Source organism: Natator depressus, chromosome 18 (assembly GCF_965152275.1).
Source record: "Natator depressus isolate rNatDep1 chromosome 18, rNatDep2.hap1, whole genome shotgun sequence".
NCBI lineage: Eukaryota > Metazoa > Chordata > Testudines > Cheloniidae > Natator > Natator depressus.
The window spans coordinates 8,284,152-8,307,130 of record NC_134251.1 but is presented as its reverse complement, the minus strand read 5'-3'; the positions used below and the strand labels follow the sequence as shown (position 1 = coordinate 8,307,130).

General features: G+C 53.0%; 1 protein-coding gene across 1 annotated transcript in view; it reads left to right on the top strand.

Annotated features, from left to right (window-relative positions):
- The window catches only part of ALDH4A1 (aldehyde dehydrogenase 4 family member A1), a 29,609-nt gene that overhangs the window by 1,723 nt on the left and 4,907 nt on the right, over positions 1-22,979 (top strand). Inside the window, exons 2-14 of the mRNA XM_074933898.1 lie at positions 4,299-4,392; positions 4,902-4,994; positions 5,907-5,954; positions 7,009-7,164; positions 8,584-8,733; positions 8,958-9,032; positions 15,064-15,251; positions 16,838-16,911; positions 18,624-18,820; positions 19,224-19,271; positions 20,327-20,479; positions 21,965-22,086; positions 22,836-22,954. Coding sequence (XP_074789999.1) covers positions 4,299-4,392; positions 4,902-4,994; positions 5,907-5,954; positions 7,009-7,164; positions 8,584-8,733; positions 8,958-9,032; positions 15,064-15,251; positions 16,838-16,911; positions 18,624-18,820; positions 19,224-19,271; positions 20,327-20,479; positions 21,965-22,086; positions 22,836-22,954 — 1,517 coding nt within the window. The remainder of the gene's footprint in view (positions 1-4,298; positions 4,393-4,901; positions 4,995-5,906; positions 5,955-7,008; positions 7,165-8,583; positions 8,734-8,957; positions 9,033-15,063; positions 15,252-16,837; positions 16,912-18,623; positions 18,821-19,223; positions 19,272-20,326; positions 20,480-21,964; positions 22,087-22,835; positions 22,955-22,979) is intronic.

Here is a 22,979-nt window from a genome sequence, read left to right as displayed (position 1 = left end):
GCACACAGAACCGTGGGCTTTGCCCCCAGACAGAGACAAGTGAGTACAGAACCGGTAAAGGCACAATAACATGGGCAGGGCTTTGCCGTGGGGCCACGCTCACACCCATGCTACGCTAACCCAAGTGTTCAGACCCAGGTGCTGATCACACCAGTTAAATGTGCAGTGTAGACACAGCCATTGTGTACTCTGGTCCCATTTGCGGGGGATGAGCAAAGTTCTGACTTTTGATAGTTACAGCTGAAAGACTAGTGAGATTAGCTTTATAAAATAAAAATATTTATTAAAAACCTAAAGGAATACAAACAGGGAATTTTCCACAGTTTTAACAACATCATGTGTATGATGGTGTCTTTGATTTGATTACATCCGATCTAACAAAATATAAATCTCTTCAAAGTAACTCAGCCTCCCTCCTCCTAAAAAATATAGGCACATTTGAATCCCAGTATTCAGGAGGTTTCAGTCTGTCATTGCTCTGGGTTTGTAACAGATGTGGACAGCGCAAAACGTTCTGAAAATCCTCATTCAAATAGTTCCAGAACTTACCATATTGGCTTCCTGAATTTCCTCCTTCATGTGCTGAATAAAACAGTCTTACAAAAATGGTTCAGATTTTGTTCTGTCTTCTGTAGTTGAAAACGTCACATCTGAAGAGCTGTATGGGAGAGTTGTCAGGAATCCAGCATGCCAAGGGGGCAGGTTTTTTTGTCACGTCTGAATTTCAAGAATTTCACTCGGTTTGTACAGTGAAAAAACAGGCTGGTTCGTTTTACTTGTTCGTCATTTTCACTCTTGCCTCTCCCCAAGCCTGCTGTTGCAAGGGCCGGGCTACAGGCACTGCCGGGGAATGTTTTAAATCCAGACAAAATACTACTTCCAGTGGAATTACAACCAAACAAACTGGAGAAATGTTTCTCTTCGTCCAAGGTTTTGTCCCATCATCTTGAGGTTTTGTCACATCTAAATCAGTCTCTAAGTGAAGCTTTAGAAGGAAAAGTGTCCAGCAGCAGAATTGGTGGTATCTGTGCAGGGTTCTAGTGTCTACCAAACTTCCAGGGTCCTTTCTATTTCCGTTGCAGCAGTAGCTTCGTGTTTCACTTTGTCACGGGACGTGGGCTGAAGATAATGTTCTTTGCTGCTTCCAGAGTGGGAAGCCTGATACGTGACTGCGATGCTATGTCTTGATCTCAGCCAGGCTCTGCCTCCGTCAAGACTGAGCATTGCCCACTGCAAACTGTAGCATCAGAGGATCACACCCCTGTAGTAAAGTGGTCCTGGCCACTCTTGGTTTACAGGCCAAACTTGGACCATCCCTGTGCTAGTTATTGCCACTAATAATAGTGTTTCATGGCCTTTGCTTTCTCCTGGCATACTTCTGCCTTCTCCCCAAACCCACTCCTGGGTCAGCATCTTTTCTCTCTCCAGTAAAGGGCTCCTTCCCCTCTCTTTGGCTTCTGGTGGTTTGTTTTCTTTACTGCCACTGGGAAATATTGCTACGGTGCAGAATTTAATGCAAGACTGGGCCTGAGAAATTACAGCACCCAGGTTAATCTGCAGCTACCTGTTGAAGCATGCACTGTGCTGACAAAACAAACCTGCCCGGCTTCTGCCCCCTGTGTTTCGAACTCTCCTAAAAGCAGGAGTTGTGGTGTAGCTCGATCGCTCCCATGTGGAAGATGGTGCATTCTGCAGCAGAGAACCTCCCAGCGTGCTGGGATGTTGGTTCAATAGCAACTCCGATGGAATAAAGCCCCCTACTGAATTGCCAGCACGACTTCCTGCATCAGTCTTCCCTCCTTGGAAGTCTTCTGTCTACTGGATAAAGTTGCACTGGTTTAACTATGTTTTTCTGGCAGAAACTGTTCTTGCGTCCCCGCATGCATTGTCTTCTTTTGGTTCATCTTGGGTCGTATGTGGGACTAATTAAGCTGCATTGGAGGTGATGTAACTCTGTTCTGGTAGGAATTACACTGGTGAAGGGTTTGTGTGGGCATAACTACACTATTGCAGTTAGTCCTCCCGTTGGCATCCCACGGTGCATTGGTTCACACCTGGCCTGGCCTGCCTGGCTATCTATGCGCACTCCGCTGCTCTAGGAGTATCCAGACAGGATGTCCCACCCCTGTTCAAATACCACTGGCACATTCCCTAGAATCTGCAACTCTAGGTCATTGCAGGGAGAGAGGAAGGATGGTCTAGTGGTTAGGGCACTAGCCTGGGATTCAGGAGAGCCAGGATCAATTCCCTTCTCTGTCACAGACTTCCAGTGTGACTTCCGGCAAGTCAGTTAGTCTGTCTTTGCCTCAGTTCCCCATCTATAAAATGGGAATGATAACATTGCCTTCTCTCATAGGGGCGTGGTGAGGATAATCACTTTAAAGTGTGAGGTGCTCTGATGCTGTGGTACTAAGAGACCATATAAGTCCCTAAGATAGATAGAAGGACATGGATCTAGACTCCACATCAGGAGGTCCTGGACTTCCTTGCCTCCTGAGGAGAGGACACTAAGTGCTGACTAGCCTGACCCTGTCTAGCTTATGCACCAGATCACAGCACAAGGCTGCTGGCAGTACTGATCAGGCAAAGATGGAAGGGACAACATCACCACTTGGTGGTGCCAACAGAGGTTCCACTCGGGCTGTACTTTACCCTGGCAGAAGGGTCATTTTCCTGGGCTCTGAGAAGGCTGCATGTACTTTATCAATAGGGTGGCAATTCCGGAAGTCTCCAGGGGTCACGTGTCACTGGGTGAAGTAGACGCCTTCTCTGCCTCCAGGTTACAGAAATGACCCCATGTTCTGATGATGCTACACGGGGAAACTGAGCACTATTAGGGACCACACCCAGGATTGTTGTGCTGCTTTGCTGGGTGTTTTCGAGGGTCGCTGTCGGCTGGAGATCTAAGGCAAATGTTGGCTTCTGAGTCCCACTGTCTTTTAATGAGATTTAGGGTTCTGAGGGCCTGAGTCACTTTTGAAAATAGGACTTAGGCCTTGTTTACTTTCTTTTAGATCAGCCTAGCCGTGTGGCTCAGGGCTGTGAAAATAACACATCTTGGGTGCTGTAATTAGGTTGACCTAAGCTCCAGTATGTGAATTCTTCCATCAACCTAGCTACGGCCTCTCAGGGAGGTGGATTGCCTATGCCAGTGGTTCTCAATCAGGGATACGTGTACCCCTGGGGGTACACAGGTCTTCCAGGGGGTACATCGACTCATCTAGAGATTTGCCCAGTTTTACAACAGGCTACATAAATAGCGCTGGTGAAGTCAGTACAAACAGTGACTTGTTTATACTGATCTATATACCAGACACTGAAATGTCAGTACAATATTTATAGTCCAATCAATTTATTTTATAATTCTATGGTAAAAATGAGAGAGTCGACAATTGTTCAGTAATAGTGTGGCTGTGACACTTTTTTGTATTTTTCTGTCTGGTTTTGTCAGCAAGTAGTTTTAAAGTGAGGGGAAACTTGGGGTACGCAAGACAAATCCGACTCCTGCCAGGGCTACAGTCGTCTGGAAAGATTGAGCACCACTGACCTATGCCAAGGGGAGAGCTCCTCCCATCGGCGTAGCTAGTGTCTGCACTGCAGCTGTGCCATTGTAGCGTTTTACGTGTAACCGAGCCCTCAGACAGGTGGATTAATGACGACGGAAAAACACCTTCCGTTACTGTAGGAAGTGTCTGCAGAGTTTGGAGTGTAGACAGCTGATGGCACCGAAGTAACTTAGGTTCTTTTGAAAGTTCTGCCCTAAGTCCGTTTCAAAAAGCAAGTTTAAAAGTAGTTAACCCCATCACCAGTCCTCTTGCCAAATCTTGTGGCTTTACAATCCCATTGTCCTGTTCTTTCAAAATGGCTTTTCTGTCCCCTGTTGCTGCGTGAAAGACCCACACCATGCATGAGAAGCTAACTAGGCAGTGAAACTAACTACCCACAGAGTGCCGTCGAATGTACATAGTAAACAAACTGGGGAAAAAGAGAGGGAAATTATTATTATTATTATTTATTTACGTGCCACGGCACCTAGGACCCCAATGTGCTAGGAGCTGTACAATCACAGAACAGCAACAACAAACTTCTCCCGACCTCTTTCAGCTCTAGCCGCAGGAAATGTGATCTTCAAGCTGGCTGTCTGGTATAGCATGTACTGCTGACAGTAATAAGGAATGAAACTCCACAGCAGCGCCTCCGTGGACGCCCGTCTCACTTCACCAGCCAGGACAGCCGCGGTATAGATTGAATGAAGAAGTGTGTGGCTTCTCAGTGTGTCTCTCTCTTTCCCTTCCCAGGCTGCGATGGCAACACCGTATAGCTGTAGAGGTGACCAACGAACCCATTCTGGAGTTCAAGCAGGGCAGCCCGGAACGAGCGGCTCTTCGGAAGGTACTGTCCTGAGCAGTTTGTTGCAGCCAAGAAGCCGCCAGTGCGGTGTGTGTGATCTTCCAGGCTCTCTCTAAAGAGGCTGATTCTTTAGCTGACGTGGTAGGACACCCATCCCAACCCCTGATGGTTACCCTACTGGGGAGAAGCCTTTTGCCCACCCCACTTTTTTACTCCCCCCCCTTAACCCTGCAGATGGCCCCCATAACACGGGGATGTTCTCAGTCTGAACAGAGCTTGGTGCTGGAGAAGTCCAAGGTTTCCTTTCCCTGGGACGTGAGCACAGTGCTGGTCTGGCAGGCAGGTTCAAGAGGGACTCACACATGGACCTTTGGCAGGGCCGTTCATAGGACCATTGGGTCACCCAGTTTGCATGTGTTGTGGGGGAGGGAGGCGGATCAAAGCCACGGCTGGCTGGATACCCTTTCCATCCCCAGGGGCTGCCTTCCGTTCAGCAGAGGGGGAGCTGCCCGGCTCTCACTGGTTCGTTTCTGTTCTGACTCATCCGATAGGCGCTAAACGATCTGAAGGGCAAGACGGAGGCCATCCCGTGCGTGGTGGGGGGAGAAGAGGTGTGGACATCAGACGTCAGATACCAGTTGTCGGTGAGTCCCAGTGGGGAGCGCCTGGTCACTAGGTGACACCTGCACGGGCTGGCAGAGCCCTGGGAATCTGCAAGGAACCTCTCTGACACGACGGGGAAATCCCAATGTGGGGCAGTTTTATTCCCTTCCGGGAAGACATTCCCCCTCCCCAGGGATTGCTGCCACTCGTCCATGTATTTCTCCCTCCGGGGTGTGGTTCTACCCAGTGTCCTTATTAAATGTTGCCTTGTAGCAAACCGGCCCATTGCAGAAGTGAGGGCCCTTTCCCTGAGACTTACGAAAGGTGAGCTGCCTTAGCCGGGAGCATGGTAATGGACTGATCTTTGGGGAAGTCCCTCATGGGAATTGCCAGACTGGATCAGACCCGCAGTCCTGAATCCTGTCTCTGACAGTGGCCAGTACCAGCTTAGGAGGAAGGTATAGGAACCCTGCCATAGGGAGATGGGGGATAATGTGCCCCCCACATTGGTCCCAGAGGAAGCCACCCTTACTGGGACCAGAAAGCACCTCCTTGGAATTGCAGTCTAAGCTGTTTCCCCAAACCATCTAGGGGCCAGCGCTGCCCATCCCCTCTGGGTGGCCTAGACCAGGGCTGGTGCACACCATTCGGTCCCTGTCCACACAGGCAAAACCAAAGCACATTGCATGTGAGTGTCCCCAACACGGGTCGTTGAAGCGGGACCCAGGCGTCTGGGTGAACTCAGCAGAAGGTGAATGGAGGACGCTTTGGAGCAGGGTGGGTCCATGGGGATGGATACGCACCTTCTCTGCCTGGGTTTGAGCCCGGGTGAATGGGGGATTGTTCTATATGCAGAAGTGTTGCGGGGGGAGGGCAGAGGGTGTGTGTGGAGTGGGAGGGGAGGGGAGCGGGATCTTTACAGCCTTAATCACCCCAGGCTCTCCTCCTTTCAGCCGTTCAATCACTCGCACAAGGTGGCCAAGTTCTGCTATGCGGACAAGGTGAGTGTGGCCCAGGGTTGTGCCCAGACCTGCCTCCCAGCATCTGACCTGCAGGGGGCAGGCTCGAGGGCGTGTGGTCATGGGAAACCGAGCTGTCCTTTGCCAGCCACAGACTAAGCCTAGGGAGGTTTCCCCAGAGCCTGCAGGTGAAAGTGACGCTTTTACCCCTGCTGCTTTAATAAGGTTGGGCTCCTAACACGGGGCAGCGCTGTGGGCCTCTGGCTTGCCTGCTGTGGGTGCTTTAAACCGCATAACCTCGGATAGCGCCACACGCTGTGTCCGCAGCCGCTGGGCTTGCACCCTGCACAGATCCATCCGCACCCCTCTCAGGAGTCGGCGCTCCTGCTCCTTGCTAGTGCAGCTGGGGGAGAGTGGGGCTTAGCTGCTTAAGATGAATGTGGGGGTGAAAGCCGGTGCTGCCATCCAGCTGCTGAGTCGACTCACGTGGGGGCTCGCTGCAGAAAGCGGGGGAGGCGACTCCGTAGCGGGTCGTCTTCCCTCAGAGCTGGCACTGAACCAGAGACCCAGCTGGATGCTGAATGAATTGTAAAATCTAGGCCCACAGTTGCAACCGATCCTGGAATGGGGTGTCCTGGTCAGATCCCAACTTGGGTTGTTATGTCGGCAGAATGCAAATTTCCCTAGCGGTTTCGGCTGGACATGGGAGTCTTCTCCCCTTCCTGCCCTAAATGGTTACATGGTATTAGACAGCTGCTGCCTTCCATGCCAGAGGTGGTTGCATTACAATAGTGGCTGAAGAGACCCTGATATTTAGTCCTTCCCTACCTTGTACTGGGATTGTGCAGCTTGGGGGGATGTATGTAAAGTGCTTTGAGATCCTTATCAGAACACACAGTAGCAGTATTTATTTAGTGTTGCAACCATTAGCAGGGAAACAGGAAAATCCTCTTGAGTCTGGCCTGCCTGCCTGCGAGGTTCTTGAACCCCTGGTGTTCAAAGTCCTGATGAGCCCTGGCATAATTCCAGGGTGTGGCTGGGGGACTGAGTTTCCGAGAAGCACTGATCTGTTGTGCTTCCATCTCCTGCTCCTCAGGACTTGCTTAACAAAGCAATCGATGCCGCCGTGGCGGTGCGGAAGGAGTGGGACCTGAGACCCGTCCAGGACAGGGCACAGATCTTCTTCAAGGCGGCCGACATGCTGAGCGGCCCACGGCGAGCGGAAATGCTGGCCAAGACCATGATTGGGCAGGTAAGGCTGCAGGTGGAATGGTCCCCTGCTGGGATAAACCATAATGATTGAGGGGGAAGGTGGCTGGAGGAGCTGCTGGCCCAAATCTTGATGATCAGACAGGGGTAAGTGGTACAAATATGAGAAACGTCTGTGATGCAACGAGAACTCGTGTAGCCCGAGTTCTTCCGTGACTGCTGGAGCCGTGCATCCGTCCCCTTCTGCTGGGGACGTTGGCCGGCTGATTTCTAGCAGGACCCTCCCTGCACCTGGAGAGCTGCGGGGGGATCTTGTTAATGGAGCGGATGTGCGGGAGCTTCCCACGTAGCAGTTGATGGTTATCATGCCGGGGTAGGCAGAGAAGGCTGCTGAGTGGGGTGGAAATATCCAGGCAGTGTGAGGTGAGCAGCTGATTGGTCTCCAGCAGTGCTTTCAGCGCCACGTTAATGTGGCGTCACCAGCAAGACTTCCCGGGCCAAGCCGGGGGCGACAGTGGGTGAAGCGGGAAGTTTGGCTAGAGGGAAGGTGATATCCAGGGTTGGGCTGATCAGGAGTGGCCAGTGAGACCCACGATTAGGGGGTTAGATTCTAGCAGGAGCCTGATTTCCCCCTTCACTTTTGCTGCAAGAAGGGGCTGTATGAATCCTGCAGGGCATCTGGCAGGGATCCGTCCTAATGCACCCGCTTAGGAACGCGGATGGTGTCTTCAAACAAAGGACCCCCTCCCTCACCCTCCAAAGACAAGTTTACCCTGCCCACAAAAACCCTGCGGGAGAAGAGGGGCCTTGTTCTGTTCTCGAAATCGCAGCAGACTCCTGTTGTGTGGACCCAGTGAGGGAAGCAGACCCCAGAGTCGAAGGCCCTCTGCTGAGTGCCCCCAGCTCTTTCAATCTGCTAGTTTGAGTGCTTCAGTTGGTCCCAGTTCCCTTAGTGGCATGTGGGGCGGGAAATGGGTCACTAGGATAGCATGGGGCCCAGGCTACATACCGGTCTCCTAGATCAGACAGCACTGTGAAAGGGGATTTCCTGGGTCTGATGTAGCCAATGCACTCTTAGCAATGACAGTGGTAGGGTCTGGTCTGTGTTCATTGCACAAGCTGTTGGAGACATTGCGTGAAATAGACGTCACTCTGTACAGGGCTAGCGACTTACTGGTGTGCTAATGCTGTGTGGGACACCTGGGTTTGATTTCCAGCCCCGATCTTTCGCCCTGTGCTGGGGGTGGGGCTGTGCCGGGGAGCGGGAGGGGAAGGATACTAACAAACCCAGTCTGAGTTTGGAAGTCGGGCTTTCCTGCTGGTCGTCACCCACCCAGTAAGAGCAAGGGGCAGAGGCATTATGGGGCAATGTAGCTTGAAAGAAGCCAAGCCCCTGTGACCATCAGCCCTTAGGGAGAAAGCAGGGCGGGGAGTGTGTTTATCTCTCCCATTCTCCTTTCAGGGCAAAACCGTCATCCAGGCGGAAATTGACGCAGCTGCAGAGCTGATAGATTTCTTCCGATTCAATGCCAAGTACGCGCTGGAGCTGGAGAACTCTCAGCCCATCAGCGTCCCCATCAGCACCAACAGCATGGTCTACCGGGGGCTGGAGGTGAGGTGAAGGGTGGGGTGGGGTGGCTCAGACATGCACATCCAAGGCGTGTGGGGGGGTGTGAGAAAACGCGGCTCAGACCAGATGCTCTGCATTTGTGGGCACGCTGAGCTCTCCCTATGCGTTGCGAGCTGCAGTGGGAAGTTTTTCCACGCTCCTGCGGCCTCCCTTGGGGTGTGCGCATGACACTGTGTAAATTCTCCCTTTCCCTCCCCTGCACGCAGGGCTTTGTGGCAGCTGTTTCGCCCTTTAACTTCACTGCGATTGGTGGGAACCTGGCAGGGGCTCCGGCTTTGATGGTGAGTGTGGAGGGGGGTGTGTGGGTTTTCTTTACGCAGCGCTGTGGTTTTGGATTAAACGGCTCTTTGCCCAATGAATTGGCCCTGTGTGCTACCCCTAGGGGTAGCTGAGCAACCAACACTCCACAATCTGTAAAGAAATTTGCTTTATTGGAACGCTAAGGTTGCAATTTCGAATGCCCCAATGCTAGGAAATGCAAACATCAAGGTACTCATAGTAAAATGCACCCCCCCCCCCATTCCAGTATCCTGTCTATGACGTTACCAGACGCTTCATAGGAGTGGATAGGAAACCCTTTAATGGACAAGTATGGCATCAGCTGCCTGACCTCACCAGTTAGCGGTTGTCTCGTGCCCTGCAGCATGAGGGTTTGTATGCCTTTTTCTTAGTCAAGCCTCCCCATCTGGATAATGGGTTACATTAAATGTCCCCCCCCTCGTGACCCCTCCCCTCCAAAAATCTTGCTAAGCTCTTGACTTCAGTGACATATTGTGGCAGTGAGTTCCACTGGCTAGCTGTGCATTGTGCAAAAATTTATTTAGTCTGTTTTAAATGTGTTGCCCTTGACCGTCCCTTTGTTCTTTTATTATTAGAGAAGGTAGGTCGGAGCGCCCTGCTTACCTTGTATATTCCTGGCGAGGCTGGGGTAGAGACTTTCCTACAGCAGGCATTTATTGGGGGCAGCCTTAGTGCTGTCCCCTCGCTGAGCATTACCCGTGGAAGGGTTGGCGGGAGTACTCTGCACCCTAATCAGCGTCTGCTGTAGAGCAGTGGTTGCATTAGGAGACTGTGAAATTAACTTGTTAACGAGGCTGCTGATTTCACAGTCGGGCAGTGTTACACAGGCACTTGGGTCCGATCAGGCGGGCTGTGTGTGAGCACATAGGAGTTCTTAGCGCTGAAGTGCAGTGAGCTGTTACTTAGTAGCTCAGCTTGAGTCCTGCCGTGGGCGTGAGGCGGGATATCCCAGGGTTTTCCTAACAGCCGGATTGTGTGGGGTGGAGGAAGGGCAGAAGAGGGAGTGGGTCAGAACAATAAAACCACGGCAGTTCTGTGCTGCTGGGCTGGCCTGGAATTCCAGCCCTGCTTGGCAGTTCTGCTGTAGCCTCTTGAATATGTTTACAAAAGAAAGGGGGTGAGGGGAAGAGGGAGAAGTATTAGTGTCTAGTGTCTCTCCTGCACTGAGATCTGCCTGACACAGGGCTTGGCAGGGATCAAGGTACGCCTCCCTGATTCCTCCTGGGGCATTTGCACATGCCTCTGCCCATCAGTGTAAATTAGAGCAGCTTAGGGGCTGCTCTAGTTTATGCCAGCTGCGAATTGCTGTGGCACAGCTGCGCCTTGTGCTGCCATCTGTGCTTTGGGGGTGAGGGGGAAGTTTGGTGTAGGTGCCAGCTATGCCACCAGAGAGCTCCTTTATGCTGGATAATTCTCAGCTGGCCTGTTAAGGCCAAATTTCACCAGTTTGTGCTGCTTGGCATGATCCAAATAGGAGGAGAGATTCTGGGCCCGTATTTGAAGCATTTCTGAATGAAACGAGCTAAGCCCTAGGCTGCACTAAACTAGCCAGTGTCTGTGTTGCGTTAACCCAGATTCCCCATCAAACCCAGCCAAAGGACTACAGAGTCCGGCCTGAACGTTCAGATGTGACCAGTGCTTTTGGTTGCCTCCATTGTTGGGTGCTCAATTTGAAATGCCGCCTGATTTATTGATTTAAATAGCTAAGCACCTGCCCCGGGAAAATCTTTAAGGTGTCTCCCAGGCTGGACACCTACAGATCGAGTGCGCCCTACCCAAAATCAATAGTCCCTCTTGAAAATGTAAGCCCCCTGGAAGCATTCTCTTACCCCACCTCCCTCGCAGTTCAAGTAAAATGTCACACAGTAGCTGCCAAGACTTTCCCTGCTTTTGTTGATATAAATGGATGTAACCCTCTTTGCTGAATGGCCCCATTCAGCCCCGACGCTGCAAGCTTTTAAATGTCATTTTGCTTTGGTACAATGTCAACACGCCTGCAAAAGTAAAAATGGGCACCAGTGCTTCATGAAATTAGGGTGTTGGTGCCAAAGGGGTGACTCTGATGATGGGGTATTCCAGTTGCCATGACCCATGGTAGACCAGGCGTGCTGTGTTGGGCTTGGCCATACAGGGAAATGGACCAGCATAGCTTTAGTGGAATAACTATTCTGTGGTAGCTGTGCCAATCTAACTGCCCTATGTGGGCACTCCGTTGTGGACTAAAAGTGACTTTATTCAGGAATAATCACTCCTCTCTGGAATTCTTGTGGAATAGTGGCCGTGCCGGGAGTTGTACCAGCATGGCTGTAGCGAATAATTCTTCTTCAATTTCCCTGCGTAGACAAGCCCTCAGATTCTTGGTTTCCTGAGGACCTAGGTGAGGCAGAGATGGATTAAGGTTTTGGGGGGCCCTGGGCCAGAGCAAGTGGGGGAGCCCCTCCCCACTCCTTCCGCCTACAGTCCTGCCCCTCTTCCGCCCCTTTTGCCTGCGGCCCTGCCCACGGTCCCACCCCCTTCCCCCGGCGGGTCGGCCCCCCTGCATGGCTCTGCAACCTGTTTGCTTCTTTCTGCCCCCACCCACGCTGCAGCCCCAAGACTGGAGAAGCTCTGTCACCCCTCTCCCCCCCCCCACTCCCCCGGGGCCACAGTGCGGAGTGAGAGCTCCCCCACCCTGATGCTGCGGCAGGGAGCTAGAGCTCCTCCAGTTCTGGGGTCGCAGCTGGGTTCGGGGCGTTGGGGCTTCCCTCGCTGCCCAGCACTTCTGCCAGGGAGCGGGTGCACCCATGTTTTCTGGGCCCCCCGAATTGGCTCTGGGCACGGGCCCCATCGGCCCATTGGCTAATCTGCCGCTGAGGTGAGGTGTTCACTGGACTGTAATTATTGAGGCTTTCCTTATTTATTTATGTAAAGATGGGGCCAAGTGTGTAATGCAATGGGCGTTTCAACTGAATAAGGCAGGCCGAGTTTGGCTCCATGCTAGTGACTTTGGGCTTTGGCTCAGGGGAGAGTCAGGACAGTGGAGGAGAAATCGCCTCTAATCGTGGAAAGAAGAAGGTGTTTATAATCATGGAAAGGGAGCAAGAATAGGAAGGGACGTACGGGGCTGTCTTTTGTTCTGTGTTTGTACACCACCTGCTCCGTGGTGCTGCAGCCACCCAAATAATAAGTAATGCCTTGCAGGGGTTAGACTGGTAATGACAGAGCAGTGATTCTGGCTCCTGGTCTAGGAAACGTACTGGTAATACCACTGGCCATGGAATGAGGTGGTGGTTGGGAGTTCACCGAGTAAGTAATGGACTACGATCTGCGGGCAGTGCCTTCCAAGGTGTAACCCCGAGTATGGATGAGGGCAAGGCCCTGGATATAACGTACCCAGATTTCAGCTTTCGTAAAGCTCCCTGCAGGCCACAGAACGAGCTCAAAATTATCGGCAGCAATGGGAGATGGACCGAAAGTCACAACCGCGCTAAACTGCTTTTAGTAGTCTTTTTGTAGTCTTCCAACCAAAAGGATCCCAAAGCGGTTCATCAGCTGATGTACGTACCGCACGTAGGCGCTGCCTGCCGTTGAAGTGCAGCCACCTCTGGGGTAGAGCACGACAGCTGTTAAACAGGGCACACAGCAGCTTAGAGCTGGATGTGAAGAATACTGTGCCCAAATAGAAGTGCAGCAGGGATTCAGAGAGGCAAATGGAATTTGGACTGTGGCACCAGGTTTAACTTTTCTGCTCTTATGAAAAGTGTCCTGGCATCTTTAATGACCAGAACCTCCGACTTTAAACTCCATATGGAAGATGGTGCCTCCCACAGCACAGCGTCCTCTACTGGAGTTGGAGGGCATTGATTTACAAGGAAAAACAACCAAGCATTTAGCTCTTTTAAAGTGATGACGAAGGTGGGGAGGACCCCAAGGTGGGAGAGTGAGACAAGGAGGCATAACTAAGAGGCTACTCAGACTGTCAGCTCTTTGGGGCAGGGGCCATCTTCTCGATTGTACAGCGCCTGCCACAGCAGGGTCCATGTCTAGGGGTCCTAGGCGCTCCGGTAATATAAATAATAGCAATGTTAAGAGATGAAGAACAGGAGAATCTTTCTGGTGGGGTGAGCTGTTTGTCTGGGGGATAGACTCTCAAGGGATGTGGGTGAAACCCCATCCCTTGGGACATTCAGAGCTAATCCGGTGTATAGGGGACAATTCTGGCTGGCCGGGGTGAGCTACATGGTGGAAGATTGGACCTGGCAGGTCTGATCCATCCCTCTGAGAGTCTCCCTATTTTCTGGTCTCTCTTTCCTTGTGTCTGCTTTTCACTTGAGGACACGCCACAGCAGAGGTGCTGCATGCCAGTGTGTCTGCCTTCATTTAATAGGGAAAGCTGAGATCTTCTCTGCCCCTGGTGGTGGGCTGTTAAAGGGGAGATGGAGGAGGGGTCGTGTGGCTCCTGGTATCAGAGAAGTGGCTAGTTTGCCAAGCCCACATCCCTGCTTTGTACACCTGGAATTAAAATGGAGAGTTGTGGACCAACTTGTTATAATGCGTGGACATTAATTAGCATCATGGTAATTAGTGCTTCAGTGATTTACAGTGGAATTCCCATGGACTTAAATATCTCGGCCGCGTGAATAGCTGGAGAGATCAACACGATTAATACTGTTACAATGATGGGAGAAGGATTTCAGAGGAGCAGAGCTTTTGCCACATCGGAACAGACCAGCAACTTGGCTCCTCTGGTCTCTTGTCCCTGACTGGTCTGTATTGGATTTCACAGTGACTTCAACATTTTGCTGAGTGTGATGTAGTTTTCCCACCACTTGGAGTGGAAGAAAGAGGGGAGGGGAGGGTTTGTTTTGAGAGGCTCAGGATCTGAACATCCAATCCAGATGGACAAATGTTTTATGGCCCCTTGTTCCCCTGCCCCCCGCGGCTTTCCGTCTGCCATGACCGTTGTGGCTTGGTTCACGACACCCCTGCGCTGCCGTGAGCTTCCATGTAGCTCGCCCCTTGAGTGGCTGGATGGCTGGTGTACTGGGCGTAGCACAGAACTAGGTGGAACCTTTCAAACCTGGGAGCTTACCTGGCTTCAGCCTCTTACAAACACGAGTCAGGCCCAGGGCAATGAGGGAAAGGTGCAGCACCAGGAGAGGATTAAGGGATCCCTGCTGGTCACATGGCTGCTTGGGACAGAGTATAAAAGGAAGGGGAAGCTGGGTCATAGGGAAACTAAGGGGTAGGACGTGTCCTCTTCTCTCCAGGCTGGGTGAAGGGGTGGGGGGGGGCGGTGGGAGACACCTCTCTAGGAATTATTACGCAGTGTCTTTCAGTTGATTCGCCCTCTTCTGTGGACAATAAAACCAGCCCTGAAGAAAGCCTTAAAAATGGACTGAAGCTGGGAGCTTTATTTCCCTTTCCTGGCTGGTTAAAGCACCCACTGGTTTACACCCAAGGAAACCTGACTTGAGGAGAAAGTACAGTTGTATGGCTGAAGCTGCTGGCAGAGACTCGGGTCCCATTCCCAGCACCACAGCTTACTCTGTAACCTTGGACAAGTCCCTTATTTTCTCCGTGCCTCTGTTTCCCCCATCTGTAAAATGGGGGTGGCACCTACTGACTACCCAGCAGTGCCAGGCGCAGCTGGCGGGAGATCTGCAGAGGGGCGGTGCTAGAGATAAGCAGAGGGTCATTATGGGGTCTGCCTGGTTTCAGTGTGAGCGGGACAAAGTCTTCAGGCTTCAGCTGAGTTGGGCATTAAGCTTAGTGCTGTTTGAAACAGAAACCTGAAGCCAAATGCAGGGGATGGTATCAATCCCACCCACATCAGCGCTGCTGGACCCCCAGCAAACACAGCGGACTCTCACTGCTCTGCCCCCATCTGCTTTGCTGGCAGACAGGGGCTTTGGTTGGGTCGTTGAGCTTTGGAGCCGTGGGGTCGGCACCGAGGGGGGGACCTCATCGCCTGCTATCTACGCCCATGGCCGCCCTCCATGATCAATTGATTTGTTCCGCCTCCTCCTCCAGGGAAATGTGGTCCTCTGGAAACCCAGCGATGCCGCCATGCTGTCCAACTTCACCGTGTACAAGATCCTCCTGGAAGCTGGTCTCCCTCCAAACGTCATTCAGTTTGTCCCGGCTGACGGAACTGTTTTTGGAGACACGGTCACGAGCTCTGAGCATTTCTGCGGGCTCAACTTCACGGGCAGCGTGCCGTAAGTGGGCAGGGAAGCCGGCCGAGGGTCGGCTCTTTGGAGAGGGGGTTGGGTAGGGCAGGGTGGGGTCATGATGCTGCAGCATCATCTGCTCATGTGTGATGCCGCAACATAGCAGCATTTTGCAGGCACTGAAGGTTAGTTCGGGACTGGTTAATGTCCCGCAAGCAAGGTGAGGATTGGGACAATCCTGATAGAAAGGAAAAAGATCAGCCCTAAGTGGGTCTCATTGTCATGTGCCCCCCACTCCCTGTTTGCTCTGATGGTATAAGAACAAAGGACACTTGACACCTTATGGCAGCTGTGGAATGATGTTAATTTCCAGGGCATAATGAAACCTCCCTGGAAGCCCCTGCTTCTCTAGACTCCAAAGACTGTAAACACCTTGCCATGGGGACTTCCTGCAGGGCTGCTGGTGGGCAAATCCAGACTCCCATCTACACTGTGACCAAGGGACAGGGCCCCAGTTAAAAGCGGTGGTGTAGATGGGACCTAACCTATTCCATGCAGTATCCCCTGGAGTATCCACCATTCTTTCCCTACAGGGCGTGTCTAAAGGCTGGAATGAGGGGCCGGGAGTTCCGATTCCTGGGTCCTGATTTAATCTGTGACCTGACATGTTTCTCAACTGAGGCACAGAGAGATGTTAACCCTCATCTGTAAAGTGGGGGCGATATTTACTTGTCCCTCAGGGACACCGCAGCTTCCTTTAATTGCTCGCAAAGCCTTTGAAGAGCTCCTTGGGAGAGCGATGCTGTAGGAAAGGGACATGTTGTTTATTTCACATGCGCCCTGCCGACAGACATTAAAGGGATGTGAATTAGCCATGTGAAGGACTCCTTGTCCTGGTAAAGGGCATTTCAAGCAGGTGCTCCCTTTGTCCATGTAGATTTGCAGACTGGCACTCGCCTCCCAGCACTTCAGGGTAAGTTATTCCTGCAAAGGGTTCTGCGAGCCCTGCCCGAAGTGCTGCTCCCAAAGATGAGACTATTAAAATCCGGGGGCCCCGCTAACCAGCCGAATGACATGGTCTGATGAGCATTGGGCTTTAAAGGTGGGAAGCTCATAAATTAGTATTAGTGGCGCTCTCTCCTGGTGGGAGCATATTAGCATTTTTATTGTTTTGCAGCTCGGGTTTGTCACAGTCAGAACCAAAAAAGAAGGAAGGAAAGTAAAGAACTGGAAGCTCCTGCCAGACTCTTTCTATTTCTCCTTTATTCTCTTCTGTGCCATTTCTCTCTCCCCTCTTTCACTATCTGTCCATCTCTGCCTTTTCGGTAGTGCCCATCCTTGGTGTCTAGGCTCTGGTTCTCAGGTTGTCTCCCCTCCTCTCTCAAGGTTATGAGCCAAAGCCTGTTGAAGTCAATGGGAGTTGTTTCCATTGGCTACGGTGGGCGTTGGATGAGGTGTCTTGGCTGGAATGGGGAGGTGAAGTTTCTTCAGCTCGTGGATCTAGGGCTTTAGGACAGCCTCAAATCTTCATGGGCCTGAGACCCGGAGCCTGGTTCCACAGCTCTAGAGATGCTCGCTCCAGTGTGAGCTGTGTGTGTGGTGCCAGGGTCTCTCTCTCCTCCTCTGCCTTTCAGAACCTTCAAGCACCTTTGGAAGCAGGTGTCAGAGAACCTGGATCGGTACCGCACCTTCCCGCGCCTGGCAGGAGGTAATGCCCAGGCTTAGCTCTCGGGGGGGACAAGAGCCACATGGGCCATGCCAGCTGCAGGGGAACGTCTCAGCAGGAATTGGGCAGCAAATTAGCCAGGCTTGTGTGGCCAGCTTGCTGTTAACTTCCATGGCTGTGCTGTATTTCAGGTGGTCTCCTACCAGACATGTGCATTTGAAATCAAACAGGTGGCTGGAGAGAGACCTGGGGAGGAGAGGGCTCCAGTGGGCGCAACAGGGAATTGTGAGTTAGGACTCCTGGGTTCTTTTCCCAGCTCTTGGAGGGAGTGTGGTTTAGTGTTCGAAGCAGAGGCCTGAAAGCCAGAACACCTGGGTTCTAGCCTCAGGGCTCTGCTAGAGCCTTGCTGGGTGGGGCACTTCATTTAACTGCTCTGGGCTGGGCTGAGCTTTAAGATGGGGCCAATCGCTCTTCAGTGCTCCGAGTTTAGGGAAGGGCAGAGGGTGGTGATGTGGACACGACAGGGGCCTGCACTCAGATCCCAGGCACCGCAGGGCAGAGTCCCCGTGTGCCCAGCTACGCAGAGTGTTGTGGGGCTGTACAGGTCTGTCTCCTACACGCAGAGTAAAGATCCCAAGCGGACTCAGTTGGCTCCTGTGTTTGGGACCCCAAGGATGCTTTCCTTCCCCTGTACAGGTTAGCTATGGCCTAGCTGTGACCCAGTATTCCCCCGGCCGTCCTATTCCAGAGCGCATCCTTTTTGGAGCGTGCTCTGCCCCAGCTGAGCTGAACAGGCCGAGGTATTTAGGGACCCTGGTGCCATTTTGAGATCAGCTGTGGGAGGCCTCTTGCAGTGAACCTCCTGGGAAAAGCAGCTGGCACCTGAGCACAGCCATGCCTCGGCTTGGAGCGAGCCTGGTGCAGAAATGGCTGTGGCCGCTCTGACGGGATGCGGTACCCAACTCACTGCAGGAGGAGTTGGGTAAAGAGCAGAGGATGGGTGGTTGTGGGGCTGTAAGGGATACCTGGGGCAGAGCAGGGGGGGTAGGGTGCCGAGGGCTGGTTGGTGCTGTTGCAGCTATTGAGGTGCGTGGTTGGCAAGGTTCTTGCTCCATGCTGGGCATGCTCCTTTCTCTGCTTACTCAAAGGAGCCTACAGCAGATGCTGCACTCCGATTGCTGACCTCCTGCTAATGGGACGATGGTCCCTTTGCTTTGTACCTAGTGAGGCAGAAAGGGAAGAGACGGGGTGAACCCAAGGGATTGCAAGGCTGGAGGGAAGGCTAGGACTGAGGGAACAAGGTTCAAACTCCAGTTCTGCCACTGACCTGCTGGGTGACCTAGTGTGAGTCACTTCCCCTCCCTATGCCTTTGTTTCCCCAGCTGCAAAGTGGGCTTGATAATTCTGACCAACCTCACAGAGCTGCTGGGAGACACTTGGCTGGAGGTGCTGTAGAAGAGCTAGGGAGGTGGTTCCCATGTTATTGGTATTTATTCCTCAGCTGTGTCTTCGCTTAGAGCCAGCCCTGTGTCCCAAGGAGCATGGGGGCAGGGTTCATTCAGACACGTGAGCCGGGTAGGCAGACGGGTGGCCTGGCTGCTGTGTTGCGGTGTCTGCTGCCTTGGCTCGAGTGTTAAGTGGGACTGTACCTCAAGACAGCTGGGGCTGGCTGTAAGTTGCTCTGTCTGGAAGCGACAAGGCAGTGACGGCTTCTCCCGTGTGGGGTGGGTGGGTGGGTCTGTGTCTCTCCTCAGAGTGTGGCGGGAAGAACTTCCACTTCGTGCACAGCTCAGCTGACGTGCCCAGCGTGGTGAACGGGACCCTGCGCTCGGCCTTTGAGTACAGCGGCCAGAAATGCTCGGCCTGCTCCCGCCTCTACGCCCCCGACTCGCTGTGGCCCCAGATCAAAGAGAAACTGTTGGAGGAGCACGGGAACATCAAAGTGGGAGACGTGAGTGGAGCTGCTGGGCTTTGCGGCTCAGCGGGTGGCTGATGGGATTAGAAGCTGCAGTAGCCGGCTGCTAATTCCTATTGAACCGAGCTGTTTATCCACTGGTTCTTCCCCCCTCATCTTTTTAGTGATTAGAAATTAACTTGTAGCCAGCACTGCGGAGGAACGATTGTAAGGAACTGTTAACGCCACAGCGTAATTGAAAAAGGCCGGCTGCTCCCTCTTAGGGGTGTGGGGATGGGCGATATTAAAGAAGGGACAAGTGTCACTTGGGGGATTTAGATTCTCTTTCTTCCTCCTCCTGCCTTCCGAGCTACCTGCCTGGCGCTCAGAGGCAGCTGATGGCCTGTGGAGCGAAGAAGCCTGCTCACTCTTTCACAGGCTCCTCTTCTTCCTTCCGCAGCCTGCCCAGGATTTCGCCACGTTTTTCTCGGCTGTGATCGATGACAAGGTAAGACCAGCCCCCTGCCCCAGGCCCCTTGCTGGCTTGACTGCTTGAGTCCCTCCGGAGGGTGGGCCCTGGCTGCTAGTGGGAGGCTCTGGCAAGCACTGCGGTATGCAGGTGGGCCTTTTGGCTTGCCTAAGTCTGATCTCCTAAGCCAGCTTTCTTGCTGCTCCCCAGAGGTCTTGCGTGGTTTCTCCAAGCCGGCCACACCCTCCTGGGTATTGATTATCCCTTCGGCCTTGTCGGGCTGCACTTCCTCCCCTTCCGGTGTTCCAGACGTAGCGGAGGTGGCAAGTGCTGTCTTAGCTTGTGGGCAGGCAGGTGGCTTTTTGGCTGCAAATCTCGCTCATCCACCTCCATCGCAGAGAAGGGACCTCTGCGGCACGGGGCCTGCCCTCGCTGTCAAGGCTTTGGGCAGCCCCTTGCTGTGCCTGGTCCCCTGTTGGGGGCAGAGTCCGTCTCCCTACTCTGTCCTTGCCCCAGGGTGTGGCCAGAGCACTAGCCCTCTGAGACTGCACTTGCTCATCTTTAATACAGAGGTGTGGCTGGCCATGCTACAGGTCCCAGCATGCAATTTTCCACTTTGCTAGTAGTCCTTGGCTCTGTGTCTTCTGTTGGTCATGTCTCCGGGGCCAGCTGCAAAGTGTACATGGCTTCGGGTTTCTAGCCAATTCTGGACAGCCCTGCCTTACTGCACGTGCACCTGTCTGAGACTGCTGTCCCCAGTGGCCGTCCTTAAGGACAGTTGTCATGATTTTGGCCAGAAGGGGTCTAAGATTCTAAGTGCAGGGATGCTCTTGGGACATCTTCCCGGAAGCAAATCCTGGGGCATGCAGTGAGATGCGAACCCAGTGCTGCCTAGAAGGCAGCTCTCTGGCGCGTGGCTTCATGCGCTGCAATAGCTCATCTGCTGCTGATTGATCCTGCCGGCAGTTCTTAGGATGCAAGGGAGCGAGGAAATGAGTCAGCCCTCATTTACCAGAGGGCCTAGGCCGCTCCATGGCTAGTGTTGCCGATGGGCAATGCCCCTTTCAGACTCCTCCTCGCACTGTGGTTTTCAGTCTTTTGCACGTATTAAGAAGTGGATCCAACACGCCAAGACGTCGCCCAACCTCAGCATCCTGGCAGGGGGGACGTGCGATGACACTGTTGGGTATTTTGTTGAGCCATGTATCGTGGAGAGCAAAGACCCAAAGGACCCCATCATGGAAGAGGTGAGTATCCCTTTTCTCTCCTGCGGGGGTCTAGGTTGAATTGACGGCAAGAAGAGCAGGAAGAATAGCCATTGCAGAAACACAGGTCTTTGAGAGAGAAAAGTCTTAGCCATCTAAGCCAGAGATTCCCATCCTCTAGGACTGATCCCATAGGACCCCCTCCCCTTAATGAGTAACTGCACCGCTCCTCCTAGACTGTAGCCCTCCCATGGGCCTTGAGGTGCTCACAAGACTGGGCCTGAGAGCAGCACAAGCTCCACGATGAGCGTGCAGTTAAATAGGAGGCCACCGGCGCAGCGTGGTAAAGGGTACAAGATTGTTCCCCACGCTGTCTTTCCCGGTGCCTTAGCTGCTCAAGTGACGGGGCAGCCACAGGTTCCGGGAGGGGCCGGTTGTATATGCTAGGAAGCCCTTCCTGATAGCTAGTGGTCATTCCACCACTCCTCTTGGCTCACCCTCGTGATGGACGGAAAGCACAGCCAATAAAGAGCACGAGGGCTGTGTCTGTGTTAAAGGCCAGCTGGGCAGGCTCCTCAAAAGCTTCTAAAGCCCATTGAACTAAAGGAGAAGCAGCAGCCTTGTCCCAGCAACCCGTGCTTCAGCCTTATCCCAAGCCTGTTCTATATAGGGGCATGGGGTTAGGGCTGGCTACTGTCATGCTTAGCATTCCTCTCCCACATGCTGCCACTAACTAATGCAGCTCAGAAGCAGGGGCTTACCGGAGGGCCTTTTGGGGTATGTCTACACAGCAAAGAAAGACCCGCGGCTGGCCACTGCCAGATGACTTGAGCTCTGTCTACAGCTGTTTCATTGCTGTGTAGACTTCCAGCCTCAGGCTGAGCCCGAGCTCTGGGACCCTCCCACCCTGCAGGGTCCTAGAGCCCTGGCTCCAGCCCAAGCCCAGATGTCGACATAGCAATAAAACTGCCCCACAGGCAGAGCCTTGCAAGGCTGAAGCGGCTGGTAAATTGCTGTGTAGACATAGCCTTTGACAGCCGTTTCTTTTCTTCATCCTTTGCTTCCCATGCAGTCCTATAATTATTCACTGAGGCAGCATTGCTCTGATCCTCAGCTCGGAAGTGTGTTGGGGAATGGCTTTAACTCACATTCATCCATCCAGGCTGGGGAGGACAGGGGGCATTGTGTGGGTGGGAGCCTGGCCCAAGTACTATGTACAGGACCCTAAACACCTTAGATAACAACGAAGGCGCACCGCTGTCCCTGGCAGGAACTCGAGGGAACTGCCTGCCAAGCAAATTCTACATGTGAGCAGCCATGGGCCGGGAGATGGTGCTCCGCCTTCCCTGCAGGAGTTGATTGTGCTCCTCCTGCTTTCACAGTGCTGCTCATTTCTCCTATTTCACACCGGCTATTTGTTCAAGTAGCAGGCGCTGCCATCAATAACAAGCAGCAGTTGTGGGTCCCCGCTCACAGGCACACTCGCTCGGCTGCTCCTGCCCTGACCGCCTTTATTTTGCTATGCAGGAAATTTTTGGCCCAGTCCTGACTGTGTATGTCTATCCAGAAAAGCAGTACAAGGAAATCCTACAGCTCATAGACACCACATCCCCCTACGGCCTCACAGGGGCAGTGTTCGCCCAGGATAAGTAAGTGCCTGAATTCTCACCGCTCTAGCAGTGTGTGCGAATAGCTCGCTCTCAGCTCTTTCTTTCCAGGGTGCACTAGGGGGAGAACCCTTCGGTTTCTGTCATGCAGAACCAGCATTTGTATTACCTCCATTTTCATCTGCTAGAAGGAAGTCCTGGGCCAGTGGCCCCTTACCCCTTCATGGGTAGTGCTTTGCACAGCAGGGAGGCTCCTTGTCTGAGCCCCTTTTCCCTAGAGGCTCTGAAATGTAGTTCAGGGGGATTGTTGCTGTTTGAGTCTTCAGGGGTTTTCCCTCAAGACAACACTCCTACATCCTACCAGCCCCAGCTGGCTTGTTGGCGCTGCCCCATGGCCATCAGAGGTGGTGAACTTTAAGTGGTGCAGCTCTCTGGGACTGAACAGTACAGGGGATGGGTTTGGAGCAATGACACATTTCACATCTGGGGTTGAGCCCAGCCTAGGGCCGCAGTAACTAAGAGTTGACCAGCTTTGTTGTCCGCTTCAGCACAGAGGCCAGGGATTGACGGGGCCCTGCAGAGTACCCCAGGAATGTTGAGTCTTCAAGGACAGAGCAATCTTGGCAGGGTGGGGTGCTTTGCTGGGATTAGATGTTGGGCTGAGACATCGGGCCAGCACTGTGTTCTCTCGCACACCGTATGAGGTCAGGAGGCCCACAGCAGATTGAAAGGATGATGATGCACCGAGTGTGGCCTCCTCTGCTGTGTCACTGCTCCCCCATCTCTCCTAGGAACGTCATCCAGGAAGCGAGGACGCTTTTGAGGAATGCAGCTGGCAACTTCTACATTAATGATAAGTCGACTGGTGCAATTGTGGCCCAGCAGCCATTTGGGGGCGCCCGTGCCTCAGGTGAGAGTGCTGTGCTGGGGCAGAT